The sequence below is a fragment of the Phaethon aethereus genome, assembly GCF_964289735.1.
Source record: "Phaethon aethereus genome assembly, chromosome: 19".
Classification (NCBI taxonomy): domain Eukaryota; kingdom Metazoa; phylum Chordata; class Aves; order Phaethontiformes; family Phaethontidae; genus Phaethon; species Phaethon aethereus.
The window spans coordinates 3,227,375-3,246,709 of NC_138595.1; the positions used below are offsets into that span (position 1 = coordinate 3,227,375).

General features: G+C 48.2%; 1 protein-coding gene across 3 annotated transcripts in view; it reads left to right on the top strand.

The window, feature by feature from the left end:
• BCAS3 (BCAS3 microtubule associated cell migration factor) overlaps positions 1-19,335 on the top strand; it is a gene marked incomplete at both ends in the record, with an annotated part of 366,916 nt that overhangs the window by 337,837 nt on the left and 9,744 nt on the right. For 2 of the 3 annotated variants that reach the window (XM_082008616.1, XM_082008617.1), the window contains one exon: positions 6,164-6,331. In XM_082008616.1, the coding sequence (XP_081864742.1) occupies positions 6,164-6,331 (168 nt within the window). Of the gene's footprint in view, positions 1-6,163; positions 6,332-12,966; positions 13,033-19,335 lie in introns of all 3 variants that reach the window. The other variant, XM_082008615.1, reaches the window with a different exon arrangement.

Here is a 19,335-nt window from a genome sequence, read left to right on the forward strand (position 1 = left end):
TCATACTTCAAAGTTCTCCTGGATTTAGGACCTTAGGTTTTGCTTATTCATATAACATGCAGGAAACTATTTTTAAATGAATAAGGGAATTTTTAAAAAAAAAAAAAAAAGGCAAATGTTTCAACATCGGTGGTACAGATAGACTGGATAATAAGGAGCAAAATTAACAAACAACAGACATTTTATTATGCATTTTACAATAATGTTTACATTCTTTCCTCTATATTTGTTTTTCCTTGAAAAGATTTATGTATTTATAAAAACATCTCACTGCTCCAGCTCTGAAAATTGCAGCCTCGCTCACATTTGAAAGCCTTCACGATGGCTGTGATCGCTGGCTATGTTCCTAATCATCTGAAATGCTTCTCCTGCGCCCGCGGTTAACCCCTCGCGCAGGACCGGAGGAGACAGCTCTTGCCGGGGCGGTGGGGAGGAGGAGGAGAGCGAGAGAGCCCAGCGCTGCTATCGTCCCGAACGTTGCCATCCATCGCCTTGGCCGGCGTCCCGGGCCGGGCAGCGGGAGCGCGTGGCCGCTGCCGCGCCGGGCGCGGGCGATGGCTGGGCACCCTCCTGCCCGAGCAGAGCCGCTGGGCACGGGGGCTCCCGGGGCCACCCCGCCGCCGGGCTCGCTCCTCCCAGCAGCTGCCTGTTTGCTTAAAACTCATTTAGAAACGATGACAGAGGAATAAACAGTATTTTTGTTTACAAGTCTGTAGTGCACTGAGGAGGGACGCAGGAACCTCTCAGCCTCTCTTAGCCAAAAGTTCAAAGGGATTTGAAAGTGTTCGTTGCCTGTGGGACTGGGCACCCCGACTGAAGTCTCCATTAATTAAATGCACTCACAGGATACAGAGCTGGTGAGTAATGTCCTGTTTATAGCAGAACTGTGAGCGGTTCTGGAACGAAAGAAACTCCGTGGGAGGGAAGATGACAGGGAAATGGAGTTACTCACAAAGGCCGTAGCTCCTGCCGTCGCTTCCAGAGGCAATAATTAACGCTCACGCCTCGATTTAGCAGCCGTGCGGGGAGGTGAGCGTTGCAAAGCCCGTCACTCATAAGTTGACGCACTCGTGCCGTGGGAGAGCGGGAAGGCGGCACGAGAGCACGTGTTCAGAAGTCGGACACGGGGCAGGTCGGGGCGACGCCGCTTCCTCCACGCTTAAATCGGGCGTTTGCGCAGGTCCCCGTCCAAGTGCCGAGAGCTTTGCGGCGTTCCCCCCGGAGCGGCGCGGTTGCGGCGTGGAAGTGAACTGGCAAACCCTGTAGGAAAGTTCGGCCGCGAATGTGTGAGCGGGGTATGACACAATTTGACTCACTACTTCGGGCGAGGAATTTCCAGGCGCTGGTTCCTCACACGCCCATGGGGTTCTCGCCGCCGGCCGAGGCTTTTCTGGGCAGCTCTGCCGTGCTCGCGCTGCGGTCACCGGCGCGGCCGGGGCCAGGCGGGTCGGGACGCACTTCCAAGGCCACTCAGGCTTCTGAAGGGGCCGGAGGAGGCAGGGGCTCGGTGAGGGGCACCCCTCTCCTCCCTCGGTCGCGCCCCGGGGTCTGCCGTCCCCGGGGGTCAAACCCCCATCTCTTTCACGAGGAGGATGCGTCTTTTATCGGTTAAAATTGGCAGGTCATTTCCTCTCCTATTTACTCTGTTATTTTTGCTCACACGTATGTTGCAATATGCAAGGTGAGGCTCAAAACTGTCAAGATCTTTAATAGAACCATTACTGTATTTTTGGAGAACGTACTCTTTTTGATTTACTGTTCCTTAGAAGACAGGAAATGGAGCTACTTGATTTCATATTTTAAACAAAGCCGTCCAGAGGTTTAATGAAAAAAATTTCCCCTGGCTTTCGAATTAAAGGGCTATGGTGAAAGATTTAGCTTAGCTATTTTGACTTAGAAAAATAACACACTAGAAGCATTAAAATATTTTGTAAAAATACTTTTGACTACTAGATTTTTTCAGAGAAGAAAATAAGCTCCTCTGTTTTTCTCGGTCTTGGTTGGTAAGGCTAACTGTGAAATGAAAGGACGCTTCCAAGTTTTGGGGCTTCTTTTTTTTTTTCTTTCTGTAGAATTTATTTTCCTTTTATATTAAAAGCCTTGAAACGATTGCAATGCGGCAGACAAATCCTCTGCTTCTAAGCGAGGCGATTTGGTACGAGCAATAACAGAAGCCTTTGCCATTAATAAGACGCGAGAAGCGTTCAGCAGAAAGATGGGGGACCTGGTTCCGCGCTGCCTGGCAGCGGCGTGAGTAAAGGGCAGTGCTCGTTGGGAGGCGAATGTCAGTGGAAGGACAGAAGGGAGAGATCCGTATCAGGAGAAAATTAACGTTTTAATAGGAAAATCCTGCGTGTGGAGCAGAATTAGCTTGGCGTGTTTGGGGCAGCGTAAAGCTAAACACGCTGGAATTGCAAAACAAAGCACTTTCGACCTAGATGTTCAAGCCAAGATTTCTGCTTGTTCCATTTGGTTTGCTTTGGGGTTGTTTTTTTATTTGTAGTGCCGTGGGTGTGGGATGGTGCTTGGGCATCCCACAAAGGAGGCTGATGGCCTTAATTTCCACCCGGTTTCATCTTCAGTAAATAAGGGGAGAAGCAAATGTTCGCTAGTTTGAAAGCACCACGCGATGGGATGAAATATTGACACAATTTTAAGTCAATGGGATTTTTTTCAGTGATTTAATGAGGTTTCACCAGGAATTCACTAGTAATTGCTTGACTAAAATAATACTTAATTTGCTTCTTTCTTGAGTTTCTAAATGAATTGCTCCTTTTAGGTGGAATGTGCTCCGCCATCAAAGCTGTATCGGGTCTGGGGGACAGAAGAAAGGCTAAGCTTCACACGTCAGGGTCTGATATTGGTGGCTGTCAGTAGGATTTCAGCAGTTTGTCAGTAAAGGCACGGGGCGAAGTCTGCCTTCTCTCAAGCCTTCCGTAATCCCTTGAATCAGCAGGAGCTTTCTCAGCCACGTTGGTTCTGCAGTCGCGTCCTGGCTGCGGGTTTTGGGGATTTTGAGAGCAGGACGCTCCACTGAGGTTTATTGGTAAACTTCTCTCTGGCCAGCGATGGAGAATTTGATACGTTATCAACGGAGATGTTAGGACTGAAAAGGGGAGAGCAAGGCAGACGGAAAAAGAGCTTACAATTTAACAAACAGCAAAGATACGGTTAGCTGCTATCGGTGTAAGTTTAATGCCATTAGTTCATGTGCCATTGGTGACGATGTACGTAGGGCAAAGCACCCAGAGGCTTCTGGGGAGCAACCATTTCATGCACTTCGCAGAAGAATTTTCCAAGGCATAAAAGTACCCAGGACTTAATTCTGCCTTGGAAAAAGTTACTTACTTCAATGCGTGTGCTGTCTGCTGATACAACGGCAAGAAGAACAGGAAGGTCCGTGACGGTCGGTCGTGTTTTGCCTGAGACGGTTTTGGTTCACATCGGAGAGGGAAGGGACAGAGCCAGGGCTTTACGGTCGGAAAGGAACTGCCTGCTCAAGGAAGGTCCCGTTTTTGACCCCCACACCCTGAGCAACCTCGGCCGCACATCTGCGTGTTCAGCTTTACGTGGAACCCATTTTAGCAATGCGTATATCGAAATAAGGAGGAATTTGTGGGCTCTGCTGCAACGCGGAGCAGATGCCGGTGCACGGGCCACCGCCGCTCGCCGGCGCGGTGATCGCCCGCGGGGTACGGGGGTGGCTGCTGAGTCGTAGCCGGACGCCTGGGCATCAGTGGTGCTACCAGATACGTGCTCCCAACACGGAGGAGGAGTGGAAAGGGAGGAAAGATAAAGCTAGAGCTTCACCAGCCTTACAGTTTTTTACAAGAAGACGTTCTGTGCAGTTAATCCCTCTGACCTGCATTTGCATTAACGCTCACAACTTCGCCCGTGGCTGCGAAGAAGCTTGGGCAGCCCTTGGCCCTGATTGCGGGGGTAACGCTGCGCTTGTCTCCTTCGCTCTGGCTCGGGGACCTGGGGAGCCGGAGAACGGCGCTCTGCGAAGCATCTCCCCGTACACACGTGCAGGCGTCTTGGCCGAGCTTCAAAAGCCGTTTGCCCTGTTATTCGTATGTCTGCTTATAGGAGCAGAAACGCTCCCGTTTCTCGCTTTCGGAACACGGGCAGACACTAGTGGAGAAGAGATTTCTCATCTCTGGCACGACCCTGCAAACCTGTGGGAGCTCGTCATCTCCCCGCTGCCACCCTGGGACGGTTTTGGGATGCGGGTGTAAAGCCCCCCCCCGCCTCCCGGTAGCTCTCCAGGTACATGGACAGCCCTATCAAAAACAACTGGAATCGGAGGGATCTCGGAGTATAAGCGGAGTGGGGGGTCCCAGGGTCGCATGAAACTGCGGAAGGATGACTTGAAAAAAGAAGCTTCAAAAAAAGACCGAGTTTTGCTTTTCCTCCTGCAGTTAGGAGAGCTGACAGTACGGAAATGTTGCAGAGACTCAAACATCATTGAAATTACTTTGCCTCCTTGCTGGATTTTCTCAAACAAGCTTCAAGAACCCTTGCTTTAAAACAAATCGGTAGACTGGAGTAACCTTATAAATCCAAAGACCTATTAAAAGTTGAAATATTTGGTCATCCTTCCTCTCGGTTTAAACTGGGATTCATCCAGAGTTCAAGTGCACGTATCACATAAGAGCCACGGTCCCATTTTGTAGAGGTCCATTTTAGCGTTGATGGTTTTCTAGTGCCAGGAATCTACTCCGCAGCCAGGCAAAGAGATAAATCAAAGTTGTGCGCGCCGATGAAATTCAGGAGCCAGAAGTCACCATTGCAGCCCATATAAATCCCTGAATGCCAGCCCTGGTGCTTTTGTCCCTGCCATTAGAGTTCAAAATTATCTGCCCCTCTTTGCTGATGTATGGATTAACCGGCTGCCCGAGTGTTTACTAACGGTTATCACCCGGTACTTTGGATGTTATCAGAGGAAGGGACGCCTGCCGCGGGGCTCGGTCTCTCACCCTTTCTATTACCACCTGTCAGTGGCAGGGAGTGTGCTGTGAAGCTGTACAGTCACAGGCTACAAGTGTAGATAGTTTCTGACGGCTGATCAAAGGGGAAAACCAAAGGCCTGATAACAAGGACGTGTTTCATGTACTTTTAACTTTGAGAAACATTGGCATTTGCATTTTTTCCCCTCTGCAGGCTGGCAGAAACCAGGCGCAATAAATGCTGCGTATTCGGTTACCTAATAGTTGAGTAAATGGTATGTGCTTGAAGCAACAAAGCATAACTGTAATCTTGTTCCAAGTGGGAATGATTTAAGTAAGCCTTCGCAGAAGACTTGCTGTATAATAAAGTAGAATAATTTTAATTTGTACTTTGAAGTGATCTTGAATTCAGAATCTAATCTTGCATTCGGCAGAACATCATACCCCGTTGTGAATGAGGTAATAACTGCAAGTCGAGGAATTATTTTAAGTATCTTTTGTAGGTACGTGCGCTCCGTCACAATAGCCAGCATCTTCAGTAAAGCGCTGATGATGAAAGAGTCTCTGTTAGCTCACGTTTGACCTAAAATTTCACAGGGCAGGAACAGAGAAAATCCACGGGTACCCCAGACTGAAAGAAGGGCTCGCTTTTTTTCCTTCAGTAGACATACTTCACACACCAGGTAGAAAGCAAGCTGTCCTTTCCTCATCAGTCTATCACTCTGTTACACTTTTCTGCTCAAGAGCAAGAAAGGAATTTTAGCTAAAATTTGTCCCCATTAGCAAAGACAAAAATGACTGGACTGTTTCCATCATCTGAGAAGGGCAAGAAGCAGCCCAGCGAAAGACAAATCAACTTTAAAAACTATTTCTAGTCGTCTAACATGTACTTAATAACAGACATACAGGTTTTTAACATTGCATTTCATTTACATCAGTGTTGTTACGATTTCCCTCTGGTGTGAGACCAGAACTGGGTCTGTATTTTTAATTTAGCCTTTTTGCTTACAGCTGCTTGGGCGAAGCTGTTCAGTACTTAGGGCTCTGCTTGCTCCTGCTGCACTACTAACACCAACGTTTTAACTAATGTGCTAAAATTAGCTTTTCAGGAACTCAAAATGCCAGGACTTCTCTCTTTCCAGTGCAATGAATAATATGAATGGAAGTAGTTTGGTCCCAGGGTCTCCCAAACATCTCCCGTTTGTTTGTTGAAGGTGCCTTTGATCGGAGCGTGACCTTGCTGGAGGTGTGTGGGAGCTGGCCCGAGAACTTCGGTCTCCGTCACATGTCTTCCATGGAGCACACTGAGGAGGGCCTTCGGGAGCGGCTGGCCGATGCGATGTGCGAATCTCCCAGCAGGGACATAGTGGGATCAGGAACAGGTACAAAGAAGAGGTGTGATCAGAGATCACGTACATCTCACCCAATGGTGATTTTTTTTTAATTTTTTTTTTAAGTTTTGCTTTTCCTTTTCTCTGTACACTACCTCTCTGATTAATTAACTTTTATGGGGATCTCACTTAGTGTGACATAAGTCATTTATAAAAAGAAAATAGTGGTAGATCACATAAACATAGTCTGAGAAGCCTCAAGTAACTTGAAGAAAAATACTGGTGCTTGACGCTTCCTTACACGTCGCTGTGACAAGGGCTCTCCTCCCTCCCCTGCCAACGCGGGAGCGTCGGAGTCGCTGCGCGGAGCGCTGCCTTTACCCACCCTGCTCCAAACAATGTCATAATCACACACGTCCTCATTTTGTGAGCTCAATAGAGCCACTGCGAAGCGCTGGTTCTGTAATCCAAATTAATCCATCTTCATCAGTGTCCATTATATTGATAAATTATATCATCTGTTTAAGTAAATGGAACGGCACGTCAGAGATTATGCTGCTCAGAAGGGGCCCAGTGGCAGGAGATGCTCAGAAACGTTAAAACGCGGTTGTTGCGGTTTTATCGTCTCCATTAATTTTGACTCGCTTTGAATACGCCCCCTCCTACAAGGACCAGGCCCATCTTTGCCCCGTGCACCGCTTGCGTGGTGACCAGCAGCTGATGGAAACGGTGCCTTCTAACATCAGCTGCCAGCTACTGAGCAGGTAGCCCACCGCAGGCCACCACGCTGCTGCTACCTCCCGCCGTCTGGAGGAGGAGGCTGCAAAGAAGCAGAATTCAAGCGCTTGTATGTAGGTACAAATAGCGATACCCAAGCTGCTGAGCGGTGCAGGAGCACCCTTCAGAGCCCAACTTGTCATCGTTCAAACTGTCTTCCCTCTGATCTCCCTTTGGAAAAAGATGGAGTCAAGGGTTGGTTTATGATTTGGCATTAACAGAGTTGGTCGAACACTTAAGTGTGGGTCTCGGTCACAGATCTGGTGCAAATTCTCACCCGCTTGTTGCCTTGGATGAGGCACTTAACGTGCCCATGACTCCAGTGCTCCGTCGCTGCAACGAGGATAGAAATGCCTCGCGTTGCTAGCGTGGAGCTTAACCAGCTCAGGTCTGCAAAGGGCTGTGAAGGTGGAAAAACAGGCTGTGAAAACGGACAACGGCACATATTTCATGACTTACTGACCCATACGGTGATCAGAGTGAACTTTGGGACGGTATCCACTTCTGATAACCGGCCAGCTCCCCTCAGGCTGTGTACGTTCGGGGAAAGGTGAGGGGAATACCTTCCTCTGAAAGCTGAAGCCATCTAGACGTGCCAGTTTAAGGTGACCGACTGCCCCAGAGACTTCCCATTGTAGTGTATTGTGAACCAAGAACGTGGTCAGAGACAGCGATCTATATTTTCCTTCCATTTTCACCAAACCCAGCTGATAGCAGTGAGTGCCAACCTCTTCGGCATAAGATTAGGCTCACAGTACTGCAGGTGTAAAGACAGAACAGAACTGTTTATAGAGGTGCCATCACTGAGCTAAAATTCATCCAAGGAGATTTCTCCCTCCTTTTACTCCAGACACATAAATCTTCATAATGAGTGTAAGGTAGATGCCATCTCAGAGTAGCAAATGTAAGCAGCAATAGTGAGTAACGTGAGCATTGACCCAACTCACCCCATCCCACTACCCTCCTCTCGCTGTCATTACGCTCTGTGTTTTCCTGCCTGTCGTGGGATCCTCTCTATCACTAACATGCTTTATTCTCAGGATTTGGGCATGTGATGACTCAGTGCAGCAGAGAAAACCTGGTGATAAGGCTGTGAACTCCCGTGCCCTTTCCACTTCCATTCCCTAACAGCTCTTGAGCTGTTCTTCGTACTAGATGGCCATAAAAAGTCTTCTCCTGCTCAGAGGGTACCTGGAAAACTGCACTTGCCGAGGGAGTCGACTAGCGCTCGCTGCAACATGCGCGGCTGCAGTCGCTCGCGGCGGGCTGCCAGCCAGCCGTTTGTCAGGCTGCGGAGCGCGGTACAGCGCTAGCGTCTGTCTGCTGCTTAATAAATGGGGGAAGATAAGTTTGGAGGTACGTTACCCTTGCTTCAAAGAAGAGGTGTCTCTCTTGGCTCGTAACAAGTAGGGTGGTTTGCACTTCCCCCCAAACCACTTACATCTTAACAAACCCAGGCTGAACTGAATTATCTTTGAAAAACATTCCGTTTTCCTCCTTGGATTCTGCGCTGCCCACTCATCTCAATGAAGTGATAGCAAAGAATTCAGCAGAGGAGGACACTGTAAATTTGCTTGTTGGTAGTTGATTTATATATTGGTACTGGTTCCAAAGACAGTGTTTATATTTCTGCATTGGACTCAAAATTATGGAAGTCATAGCCGTCCCTCTAATAATCCTAAAATGACTTATTTTAACTTATGCATGCCTTTAACCCCTGTTTGTGCTCCTTGGATTCTCTTCAGTCCTTAAGTACATTTCGCAGAGATTTAATGAAACTTGCAAAGTCTTATTCAGACTGAAACATGAACTAATGAAAATTTCTAACTCTGAATGCAAAGATACGTGCATGTGCAGCGCTCGGGTCCACTACGTGGACAAAGACAAAATGGGCAGTAGGGTGGGCAGTGAGACTTTTATCAAGTGCTCAACTGGTCCTGACATGCACTTAATGGCAAGAGATAAATAGATTCTTTTAGTGCCTTAACTGTTAGGACATAGCTGACACGTGGATTTATATAGTAATCAGGGCTGACACGCTGCAGTAGTGCGGAGGAAACGCATGCTCGTGGTACACAGGCCACTTTGGGGAGCAGATATTCGCAGCGTCGTCGTTTCTTACGGTAGGTAAGAATTGCAACAAGCAGTTGCATTGCAAAAGCAGGTTGGCAATGCCTCTCTGGTTTGGTGGTCCTTGGCCATTGGCAGAGGCAGAAACGATCCAAAGATTGGTTATATAGGAAACATCAAACTGGAGGACGCTAAAAACATGAGGAATAGTCTGGCATTTGCCAGGAGGGGGAATTAGATGGCCTGGTGGGTCTTTTCCACCTCTGACTCTGACTAGTTGCCAAGGGCTGTCGGACAGTGGATGGGAGAAGAACCAGGTCTGGAAAATGACCCCCCAGAAATCTGCTTTCTTTGTGACCTAAATGATAACTCCAGTCATCCAGCTAGTTGACTTGATTGGGAAACCAGCTTTTCTACTTGTTATCCAATTATCCAGACGACCCATGTCTATCTTAAGTGGAGTCTGCTGTACATAAGCTGTCAGCCTAGATACACATTTAATTCCAAAGAAAGCATAAATTGGCAAAGATGCAAAAAGATGTTTTTGCTGTTTCAGTTTCTGTCAAACTCTCACTGGAAAAAAAAAAAAATGAAGGTCTATTCACAAAATATTAGTGGCCAGTGACCTCTTCTGCTTGCGAAGCTTTGTTTTCAAGCAGCTACAATATTTACATTTGCAGTATAGTTTCTGAGTATGTGTTGGAGCTCCACATTGCATTCCCCCCAGAAAAAAAAAAGAAAACCTAGTATTGTGATTTATGAAACCGTGCTTCCAGGAGTCAAATATCTGTGACAATATTTCACTCAAACTGGACATGCAGAAATTGCCGGCCCAGGCTAAAAATCTTTCCCTCCAAAATTAATGTAATCAGTAAATCCTCTGATTTATGGATTCCTTCAACAAGTACATTTCTTAGGCTTTCAAATGCATTTTGGTCACTTCTAGGCATAATATTGAAAATTAGGCTATAACAGGGGACCAAGCCTTTATGGTCTGAACGACAGGATGTTTTCTGAAGTTGATCGGTGGAAGACGATTTCAGTGGCTATCCCCTTTTTCCGTGCCATGGGAGTCAAGTGTGCTGAATGTGGGTTCTTCCTACAGAGGTATAGCATGGTCTGTGTACATCCCAGGGATCCGAATTCGCTATGCTCCCAGTCAATTAAGACGCAGGCTGGGCTGAAGGAAAACCAGCGGATCTGTCAGTCAGTCCCAGAAAGGCATTACTGACGCCGGGGCAGCAGCAGGGAGCGCGCAACGGTGCAGCTCTGCACCTGCGGCACCCGCGGGAGAGGCATTCCCAACCCTGGGGAGCTCATCCCAGCTTCTCCTCCCTCCTTTGACCTGGGTGAAGGGTTTAGCTGTATGTTAAATCCCGACGCAGCTTCAGGCTCGACTTTCACATGTTTTACCAAATCACAACCTGTTCTCTACATTTACTCAGGTTTATTACCATAAAGCCCATAGCAGAGTGACAGGAGGGTAGATGTATTCTAACACAACAGACAAGTTTCCAAAGGAGAATTGTCAATATATAAAATAAATAAGTATTCGTCACTGCTCAGGTTATTTTGTCAGGATAGGCAATACTGCAAACTTCCTTTAGGGATAAATGTGCTGTCAGACCCCTGTTTTTTCTGCCAAAAAGAGCTGCTGGAGTCTGGGCAGCTGTGGAGATGCAGGACGGGGCTTACTGTGTTTGCAGCGTGCGATTCCAGTCCGTGCCCGTCTGCTGTGTCTTCTCTGTTACCATTTGTTTGGCTGCCTGAATGTTGTACTTACATTCCTACCTAATTTCTTTTGACAAAGCATACCCAAATCCACATTGCTGCAGCGTTTTACAAGTGGTGGAACTGTTCTGTGGACGTACAAGAGTAGAATCGCTTTTTGCGGGCATGTATCCTTTTTTTTTTTTAATTCATCGTGAAATCCAGTACCCTTATGACGGCTCAGTTTACGCTGCAATTTATGGAGCAAAATAACTTTTTTCTCTGTCTGTCCTGTCTCAGGAATACATATGAACTTGCAGTAAGAGCCTATATTAAAAACTGCAGAGCACCCCCCAGATTTTTCATCTCAGACCAGCACTATAGTTCTGAACGGCGAAGGATGTGAGTATGGCACCATCATGGTCAATACAACCCGCAAGGTTTGAAGAATTTCAAGCAAGGTGTTTAAAGCCCGTTATAAAGTTTCAGTTACAAAAAAAAAAAATAAAAAAAATAAAGGTGTGGCTCATTTTCTTCCAAAACTCCTGCAAAACTCCAAATCTGTTAACTACCACCTGCAGAAAGCCAGTGGCACAGCAGTGAGGTGCAAATGCTGCAGAGCGCCCTGCGCTCGGCCCTCGGAAGAAACCGTCTGGATTCCTTCCAAATTTCATGAACAAACTCATAATGCGATGAAGGAAGCTCGTATGTTGAAGCAAACTCTTTAACCTGATTAATGGGATGTAAGTAAGTGGAGCTAATTAGACGTGCTGTTAGGGAGTAGCCCGTAGGAAACCCGGGATCGGTGCTGAGGGCAGTTGGGATCCTGGTCCCCAGCTGACGCTGTGTGGTTGCACCAGCCTACACCGAACTCGGGTGCTGACGCCTTCGAGCTTTGCAGGGGGATGTTTTTGAAATCTTTACGTGAAATTTGTGGTTTGGGGAAGCGAGGCCACGCGCTTTCTGGCGTGCCTGGCGGAGGTGGGAAGCGTGCTTCTCTGCCGGAGGGAGGAGGGCGAGCCGCTGCCCTCCGATCCCCTGCAAGGAGCTGCCTTGCTGCGTTTTTTCCAAAAGAGAACACGTCTGTGGTCACAAGCTGTGCGCAGACGAGCAGCTGCCTGGGCACGGACGTACCTGTACGTTTAGCTTCAGGAATAGGATTAGCCCTGTATAGAGTCAGAGCTTCAGCTGGTACCTTGCCATCCCTCCCTGCCTTCTTTCTTTCCCTTCTCTTCCTTTTAATTTTTCCAAGACAATTTTCCCCTTCCCTCTCCTCAGTTGGTCTTAATCCTGCCTTGAGCACGGGACGTAGGAACACAGGACAATTGATTTTCCCTCTGAGGAGCATTTCTGCCAAGAGATTTCCCCACAGGTTCAATGCCAAATCAGCTGGGGCGGCAAACACGCTGGTGTGTCAAGCAACATCGATGGTAAAAGCCGCCTTTGAACTTTCAGAATATTCATCCCAGGGTCAGAGATTAAATTACCCCTTCAGATAAGTCGAAGAGCTCGATGCAGTTCTTCCTACAAAAGGTTTGTCTGGATGAGCTTCGTTTAAAAGAGCTGAAAATCCGGGGCTCTTTAGGAGCCGCCCTTTTTTAAGCGCTGGACGAGGAGAGCAGCGGTTGCACTGCACACGTTTTGATGCCGTTTTACGAGTTACTTCTCACGGGCACCATGCCAGGGCCGTGCAGCCACCGCGGGCGGGACCCCGAGCCCGCAACGTGGGCTTCTCGCTCCGCGCCCGGGGCGGCCCCGTCCCGCAGCCCAGCAGCGGCGTTTGTAACTTCCCAGCCGTTCCCCGGGTCTCCGAATCCAGCTCGCCGCCAGCCCCGGGAGTTTTTAGTAGCGTTTCTTCCAGGTCCTACATTATTTGGGGCGGGGGGGATGAATGTGATACCGCAAATGTTTCTGGTGTGAATTTAGGTTGGTTGCTGTTTGTAGGAAAAGTCTGCTGACGTTTTAAAGGGAGCACTGGGACCACGAGGCAGCTTGGACTTTCTGCCATTTTATATCAAGTTGATCAACTGCATTTACTTATTGTCGATTGTGGTGTGGGGAGATTCCTTTTCTTTCTCTTATTATTAAGTCAAGACTTTTTTTTAAGAAATATTTTATTTTTGATACAGACACAGCCGGTGAAGTAGCAGTAAAAAACACCACCACAAAGAGGCACATGGCTTTGAAATGTTTTGGTATGTAACATAACTGTATTGTTATCAGGTCTTAACTTTTGCACAAATAACATTTCTCCTTCTTCTAAAAGCAAACCCTCTGTCAGCTTTCAAAGGGTTACGTACATAACGTGGTCGTAGGGGAACAAAACAAAAAACATCTAAACGTCTCAAATCATTTCGCAAACAACATTGTTCTCTTTCTCTCCTTAAACGAACAAGAGTTTCTTTGATTTTTTTTTTCAGTCAAATTTCGGATTCTGCTGTTCAGAGCAGAGAGGTCACAAGGCCCTAATGTATTTAGCATTGACTGCCCTCTCTTGTAGTGCGTCTATTAGTCAGTAATTTGATTTGTACCTATTCATTTGCAGTCCCTGCAGGAGCTCTGAGCTGGCCCCAAGTATAATTGGTGCTGTCTCTATTTTTACATCATTAGATTAGCCCCGACTCCTGGCCACTTGTTGTCTGCGCTTGTCTGTCCATTTATACAACCTAATGTAACACAAAATTCATTACTGATCACATTACTTTCAACTCTGAAGCCAGCTTTGTGATAAACATTTTGTTAACCCTTTCTTGCCGGCACACAGACCTGGGGGATAAATGCACTTTCCCTTTGCAGAAAAATCAATATCATAATAAAACAAAGTGCAGTCACATTTCTAGATTTGTCATTCCTCCTGGAGCACGAAATGGGGAGAAACATCTATGAGATGACTAAATGATGTCTGCAGCCAGGCATCTCGCGCTGCTGTATATGAAATGAGCTCAGCAGTGTCCTTTCTACTAGAATATAAAGAAGTGACACAAGATAGGGCCAGCACTCAATTTAAAGCTTGATTTCTTACTCATTGTTCTGCAAGTGTTTTAGCTCTTCTGTGCAGGCTGTAATCGGGTTATGACATTATTGGAACCGGACATTTTTCTTCCAGTGCTTTGTCTCAAAGTAGTTAACGGAGAAACAATTCCCTTTCTCCTCAGAGATTTGTTACTGCATTGGGGTTTGTTTTGGTTTGCTTTGGTTTGTGGTTTTTCTTCCTAATGATCAAGCAAATTAATTCCCCAGTATTTCCCAGGAAAATGTAACGCTCCATTCTGTCTAGCCTGGCTTTGCTCACATTTGACTGTTTTGCTGAGTACTTTCTAAAGCATTGAGCTTTTTGCATCACTGAGGCTTCTGCTGTTGATTTCAAGGGGAACAAGAGGAAAGCCACGGTAGGTATGCGTTCAGGCCTGATTCTGCAAAGGGCTGAGCATCCTTACCGCTCTGCTTGCGGCATCATGCCCAGGAGGTGATGCTTGCTCTTCAAAGAAATGTATTTTGGTGCATGCGAAAGCTCTTGATTTTTAACAGTTTCCTAAATTCATTTTCTGTTCGTACAGCTTGGCTTGGAAATCTGTTCTTTTGGGTTTTCTAAATATTTAGAAATGTTTCTCAGTGTTTATTAAATCTTCCCTTTAAAAGTCCGAGCTCTGAAGCCTACCCCACACCAAGCGGTCCCACACTGAGCAGGGTGCAGGAAACTAGGAGACTGCAGGATTTTTCCATCTCTAGTTTCTGGAATTACCTTGTTATTCCTTTTGGGAGTTTTTGCATGGTATTTTTGCATAGGATACAACTTACAGCAAAGCATATTTCTCGTAGTAAGTATAAGAGCCCTTGTCTCCCAGCATTTGAACGAGGACTGGTATTTTTACAGCTGTTTTGTGAGCCAAAACTTGTTGCAGCTGCTGAGGTGGTGGCAGAATAAAGACAAGACAGTTCCTCTCCCTCCTCCCCAGCCCAGCAGCTCCAGAGATACACACCAAAATACCTTTTGGTATTTTGCTGATATTTACAGGAGCGATTTTAGGCGTGTGCAGCACTGGCGGGCACTTGCTTCCAACGCCTGGCTTGGCTGGGGGAAGGCACGAGTCTCCGCTCGGCTCTGCTGCCGCCTTTGTGCCCCTCGGGCTCTGCTCCAGCCGGAGCGCCGGGGACGCCGGCGTACCGAGACGCCTGCGCAGCTTTACGTGACTCCTGCGACCCTCGCCTGAAGGACGAGCCGCAGCTCGGCGCGCCGCGCGCTTGGTGGCAGAAGGTGGGTGGCCAGCCGCACCTCGTGCCACCACCCCGCTCCCATCCCGGGGTCCCACCGCTGCGGTTCCTTAGGCTGACAGGCTGCTCCCATCTCCGCTTGCCCCGTAGCACAGATCTCCTTGCGCCTCTCGCGTTAACCCTTTGAGCCTTTCGTTGTCTTAAAACGAGGTGCGGCCGATTTGCCGGCTCCCTTCCTGCCCGTGCAGAGCGTTAACATGGCGTTGATGCCAAGGGCATCTACCGTTCCCTGGGTTGTGAAGGACGACGGCCCAAGTCATTGCAAAGCTCTCGTAAGCTCTCGTGCGTTGCCCTCACCGGGGCAGACAGCAGAGGAGGCTGTAGGATGGAAACTCATTTCTGCGATAAATCGTTAAGCAGTCGGACTGTTAAATGAACGCCTTTCGTTAGATACGATGAAGTATAAGTCGCCAAACGGCAAAATACGCATTAACGCAGCAAAACCCCCAGCACCAAGTGAAAAGTCAAAAGCTAAAACGGTTAAAATGTTCCAGGGTGAGCCAGTGCTCTGGCCCCGCAGCTTTCAGTCCTCTCGGCCGCAGAGGCCCCTCTTCCACCACGGGATCTGCTCCTCAGGCTTCGGCATCAAGAGCCACGAGTCCTTCCATGGACTCCCAAAGTGCCGCCTCCACCAGCTCCAAGGGCTTTCTCCCACCCTTCGGATGCCGAATCGTTTCCTATGGTACTGTAGCCTGCAGCCCTGCCATCGCCTCTCATCGCCCCTGCGCGTTTCTCCAACGATCAGGCAAATGGTAACCTCATTTTTCCCATAATCTAGCCTTGCTCTCCGTGGTGGAGTCTGGGATCTCGGGGCTTGGGGCCGTATCCTTGCGTAACAGCGATGTTCACCGTCTGATGCTCGTAGCGTGCCCAGTGGAGATGGTCAGGCAGAAAGTGGGACGGGGGGAGAGAGGGCAAGGGGAAAAGGAGGAAAAAAAAAAGGGGATTATTTTGGCTGGGGGAGGATCTCCCTGATCGATGGGGAGGGCGAATCCCTGGAGCATGTCCCGTGGGACCAGGTCTTGTGGCTGTCCCAGGAGGAAGCAGTGTGGTGGCCAGGTCCCCGGCAACGCTGGGAACGGCTGGTTCTCCTTGAGGTATGTATCGTAATTTGTGGTATGAAAAGATTAGCTTTCCTTCCATTCCTAGCCTGCTGTCTCCCCACCATGGATAATACATAAAACAGTAGACTTTTATTCATTAACATTTATGGGAAAATGTTAATATTAAACTGTAAGTGAAAAGCCCTATCTTATTGAATTCTTCTGCTGTGTTATTGAGAGCCTAATTACATTTTGCATTTAAATAAAAACCAGATGACGTTCAGGACGGTCAGGCAAGCATTCTGTAAGTGAGAATTTATCTTGCGATCTGGGTAAACAATGTCTCATCATTTAACAGTTATTATAAATAATGGGTTTTTAAGCACTTTGCTGGGAGTTCATATTGGCTCCGCACGGGTTGCACTAAGGGAGAGAGAATTTCAGTGACATCTTCCAGGCATCCGGTGAGGAGGAATCACATCCTGAGCTCACTTCTCAAGCTGCAGCAGTTTTCATCCTCCTCTGTTTATCCTTGCTGCACACCGTGTGCACAGTCGGCTGACGAAAAGTCTGAGAGTAAGAAAAACGACGAATGGGTTGGAAGCGTTTTGCAAATGGAGAAACCATCTACGCGGCAGCCCCGGCAGAAGTGGAAGGTGTTCGGGACCCCCGTGGGGGGTCACGCGAGTGGTTGAAACCCCCAAAGGCATATTCTTTCTGTGAAAACGATGCTGTGCAAAACTTGTGTGTTCTTTCACAAGGAACAAAAAAGACGTTGAAGCAAAACGTAAAGACAAAAAGATAACAGACCGGCGGCTTTTTTCGACGTATCCGCTGGTGCCGCCTTAAACTAAATCGCTGGTAATTACAAGCTTGGTGAGCTAGTTTAGAAAAAGAGCAAAACTTCTGAAAAATGTAAATAGCTTTTTCCCCACTTCTGTTGTTTCTGTCGTGCATTTCATTGCCGTCGCTTCAGACGCGGTGGCGGTGCTCCTGTTGCTAGCTGGCTTTTAGCCTTCGCTCCGCGTTCCTCAGACGCCAGCGAGAGCCTCGGAGGCGTCTCCAGGCGTTTCCCGTCGCGGGCCGGGGGCGGCTTCCCCGCAGTCCGTCCCGCATCCCAGGGAGCGAGGGGTGAGCTTCCGTGCAGACAGGAGTAGGTGGTAAGGGGATGGAATTTTTTAAGCCGCCGTTCGCTGTTGGGAAGACGTGCAGCGTTCCGGGGTGCGGGATGCTGCGGGAAGCCACCCGCCCCGTAAAATGGCTGTGCCAGGACACAGACTGTTTACTGCCGCCTTCTGTGCGAGGCGTTTTACCCCATTTTCCAAGAAGACCCCCGCAGCTAACATACCATAGTTATTTATTTACTGTATTTATTTGTTATTTCCGTGGTCGGTGACTTTCTCGGTATCTGCCCAACGCATGAACTCTCTGTTTACATCAAAAAGCTGATGGCGTTGTGAAAGACAAAGGCTCGGTATCGCTTCTCCGACTGTTTCCAAAGACGTTTTTCTGGGAACGCCGCAGGCTGGAAGGTGCCGGCAGGGTCAGCAGCCAGGCCCTGCCCCGCTCCCTCAGCGCCGGCTCGCTGGCACGGCGTGGGAGCGAGGAGCCGCGGGCGGCTGGGGACGGCGAGCGCGGGCAGAACGCCGGCCGAGGTGAGCGCGGTGGCAACGGTGGCGGTTCCCTAAGCAGCTACGGGCAGCAGCATGCCGGGGCACCCCGAAGCCGTGCGGTGTGCTGCGGGGGGACGCTCGGCCGTGCTGCTCTTCTGATTCTCTCCTAACAGACGGCGTCTCCCGTCTGTTCCCTCGTGCCACGCCGAGCAGCCGTTCCCGCTGGGCGCTCCGTCGCGGAGGCCGGGTTGTCAGGTGGAAATGACGCTGGGAGGCGTTAATCGAAAGACAAATTAACGCAGAAGCCTTCCTCCACGGAGGCAGCAGCGAGCAGATGAATTGTACAGGGACGGGGCCCTAGCCTGAAATCTGGATGTGCTTTTTTGTCTTCGCTCGGGGCTGCTTTTGTCTGCGCCCTTTAAAAAAAAAACCTTTAGATTATCTCGTGCCAGTGTTGTGTTGTCTCTTTGGCTTATCTTTTGGAAGAGATGTCTGGACACCCATCAAAATGTGATGAAAAGTCTGCAAAAGAACACAACACGAAGAGCAGGTAGTTATATTAACTTCACTGCCAGATGCCCGAGTACAAGGCAGAATTTGCACAGCTTGAGATGATTTAAATTGCCTTTTATGTGGGATGTGGCCGGAGGAATGCCTTGGTTTGCCATTAGGTCTTTTAGATTTCACACAAGAGTTGTCCTCCACCATGCGCTCGTCCGCAGGCCGCAGCTCATTCGCACGTTTGACAGTACTTGTAAGAGCGTAACTAAAAAGGCAAAGTATAATAGAATCAATATTTGGAACAGTTTTTAAAATATGACTTTTAACAAGTCAAAATGCCCAGTTGACTTTTTTGCAGCTGCCTTCTGGTTTCAGGATAACAAATGCAAACTGCTGTGCTGAACAACTCCATTAACAAAGGGCCGAATTAAGCATCGGATGTCATTTTTATCAAGGCTCTTTCATATTTATGTCTAACATCAGGATTTGGAGCTATATAAATAAGAGTGTATTAAGAGCCTCAAGCAATCCTGCAAGAGAGCGAGCCCACAAGGTTGGCCTGTTGTTTTTCCAGGCTCGGTTAATACTCAGTCTAGGTAGAGACGTGATTTTAAGAGTACTGCTGCGAGCTTTGAGTGCTTCGTAAAATTAGGTCTGTGTTTAGAAGATTGGTCTGCTTGAAGCAGCAATGTCAACATAATCTTTAAAATAATTGACTAAATAGACCAAATAAGTTGCGTTTGGAACTAGGATTATTTGGATGGGTTTGGAGTTTCTCAGCGACACTAAAACCAGCGCCGGGGAAATGAAAGGAGACCTCTGCTCCTTAGATCTCCACCTGAGCTTTTCAGATTCGAGAGCCTTGAACCGTTTAGATGAGCAGACAAGGCCGAGTCCGCGGTGACATCATTTCGTGCGCTTCAACGAAATTCTTCTGATTTGGACCAGCTGAGCATCTGCTCCCCCCAAACTTTTAACTTTTCCTTTGAATCAAACCCAAATTCCAGTCCAGTCTAGCTTCCTCCTCGGCATCAATCTGCACCGGGGAGACAGCCCAGAGCCTCTCAGT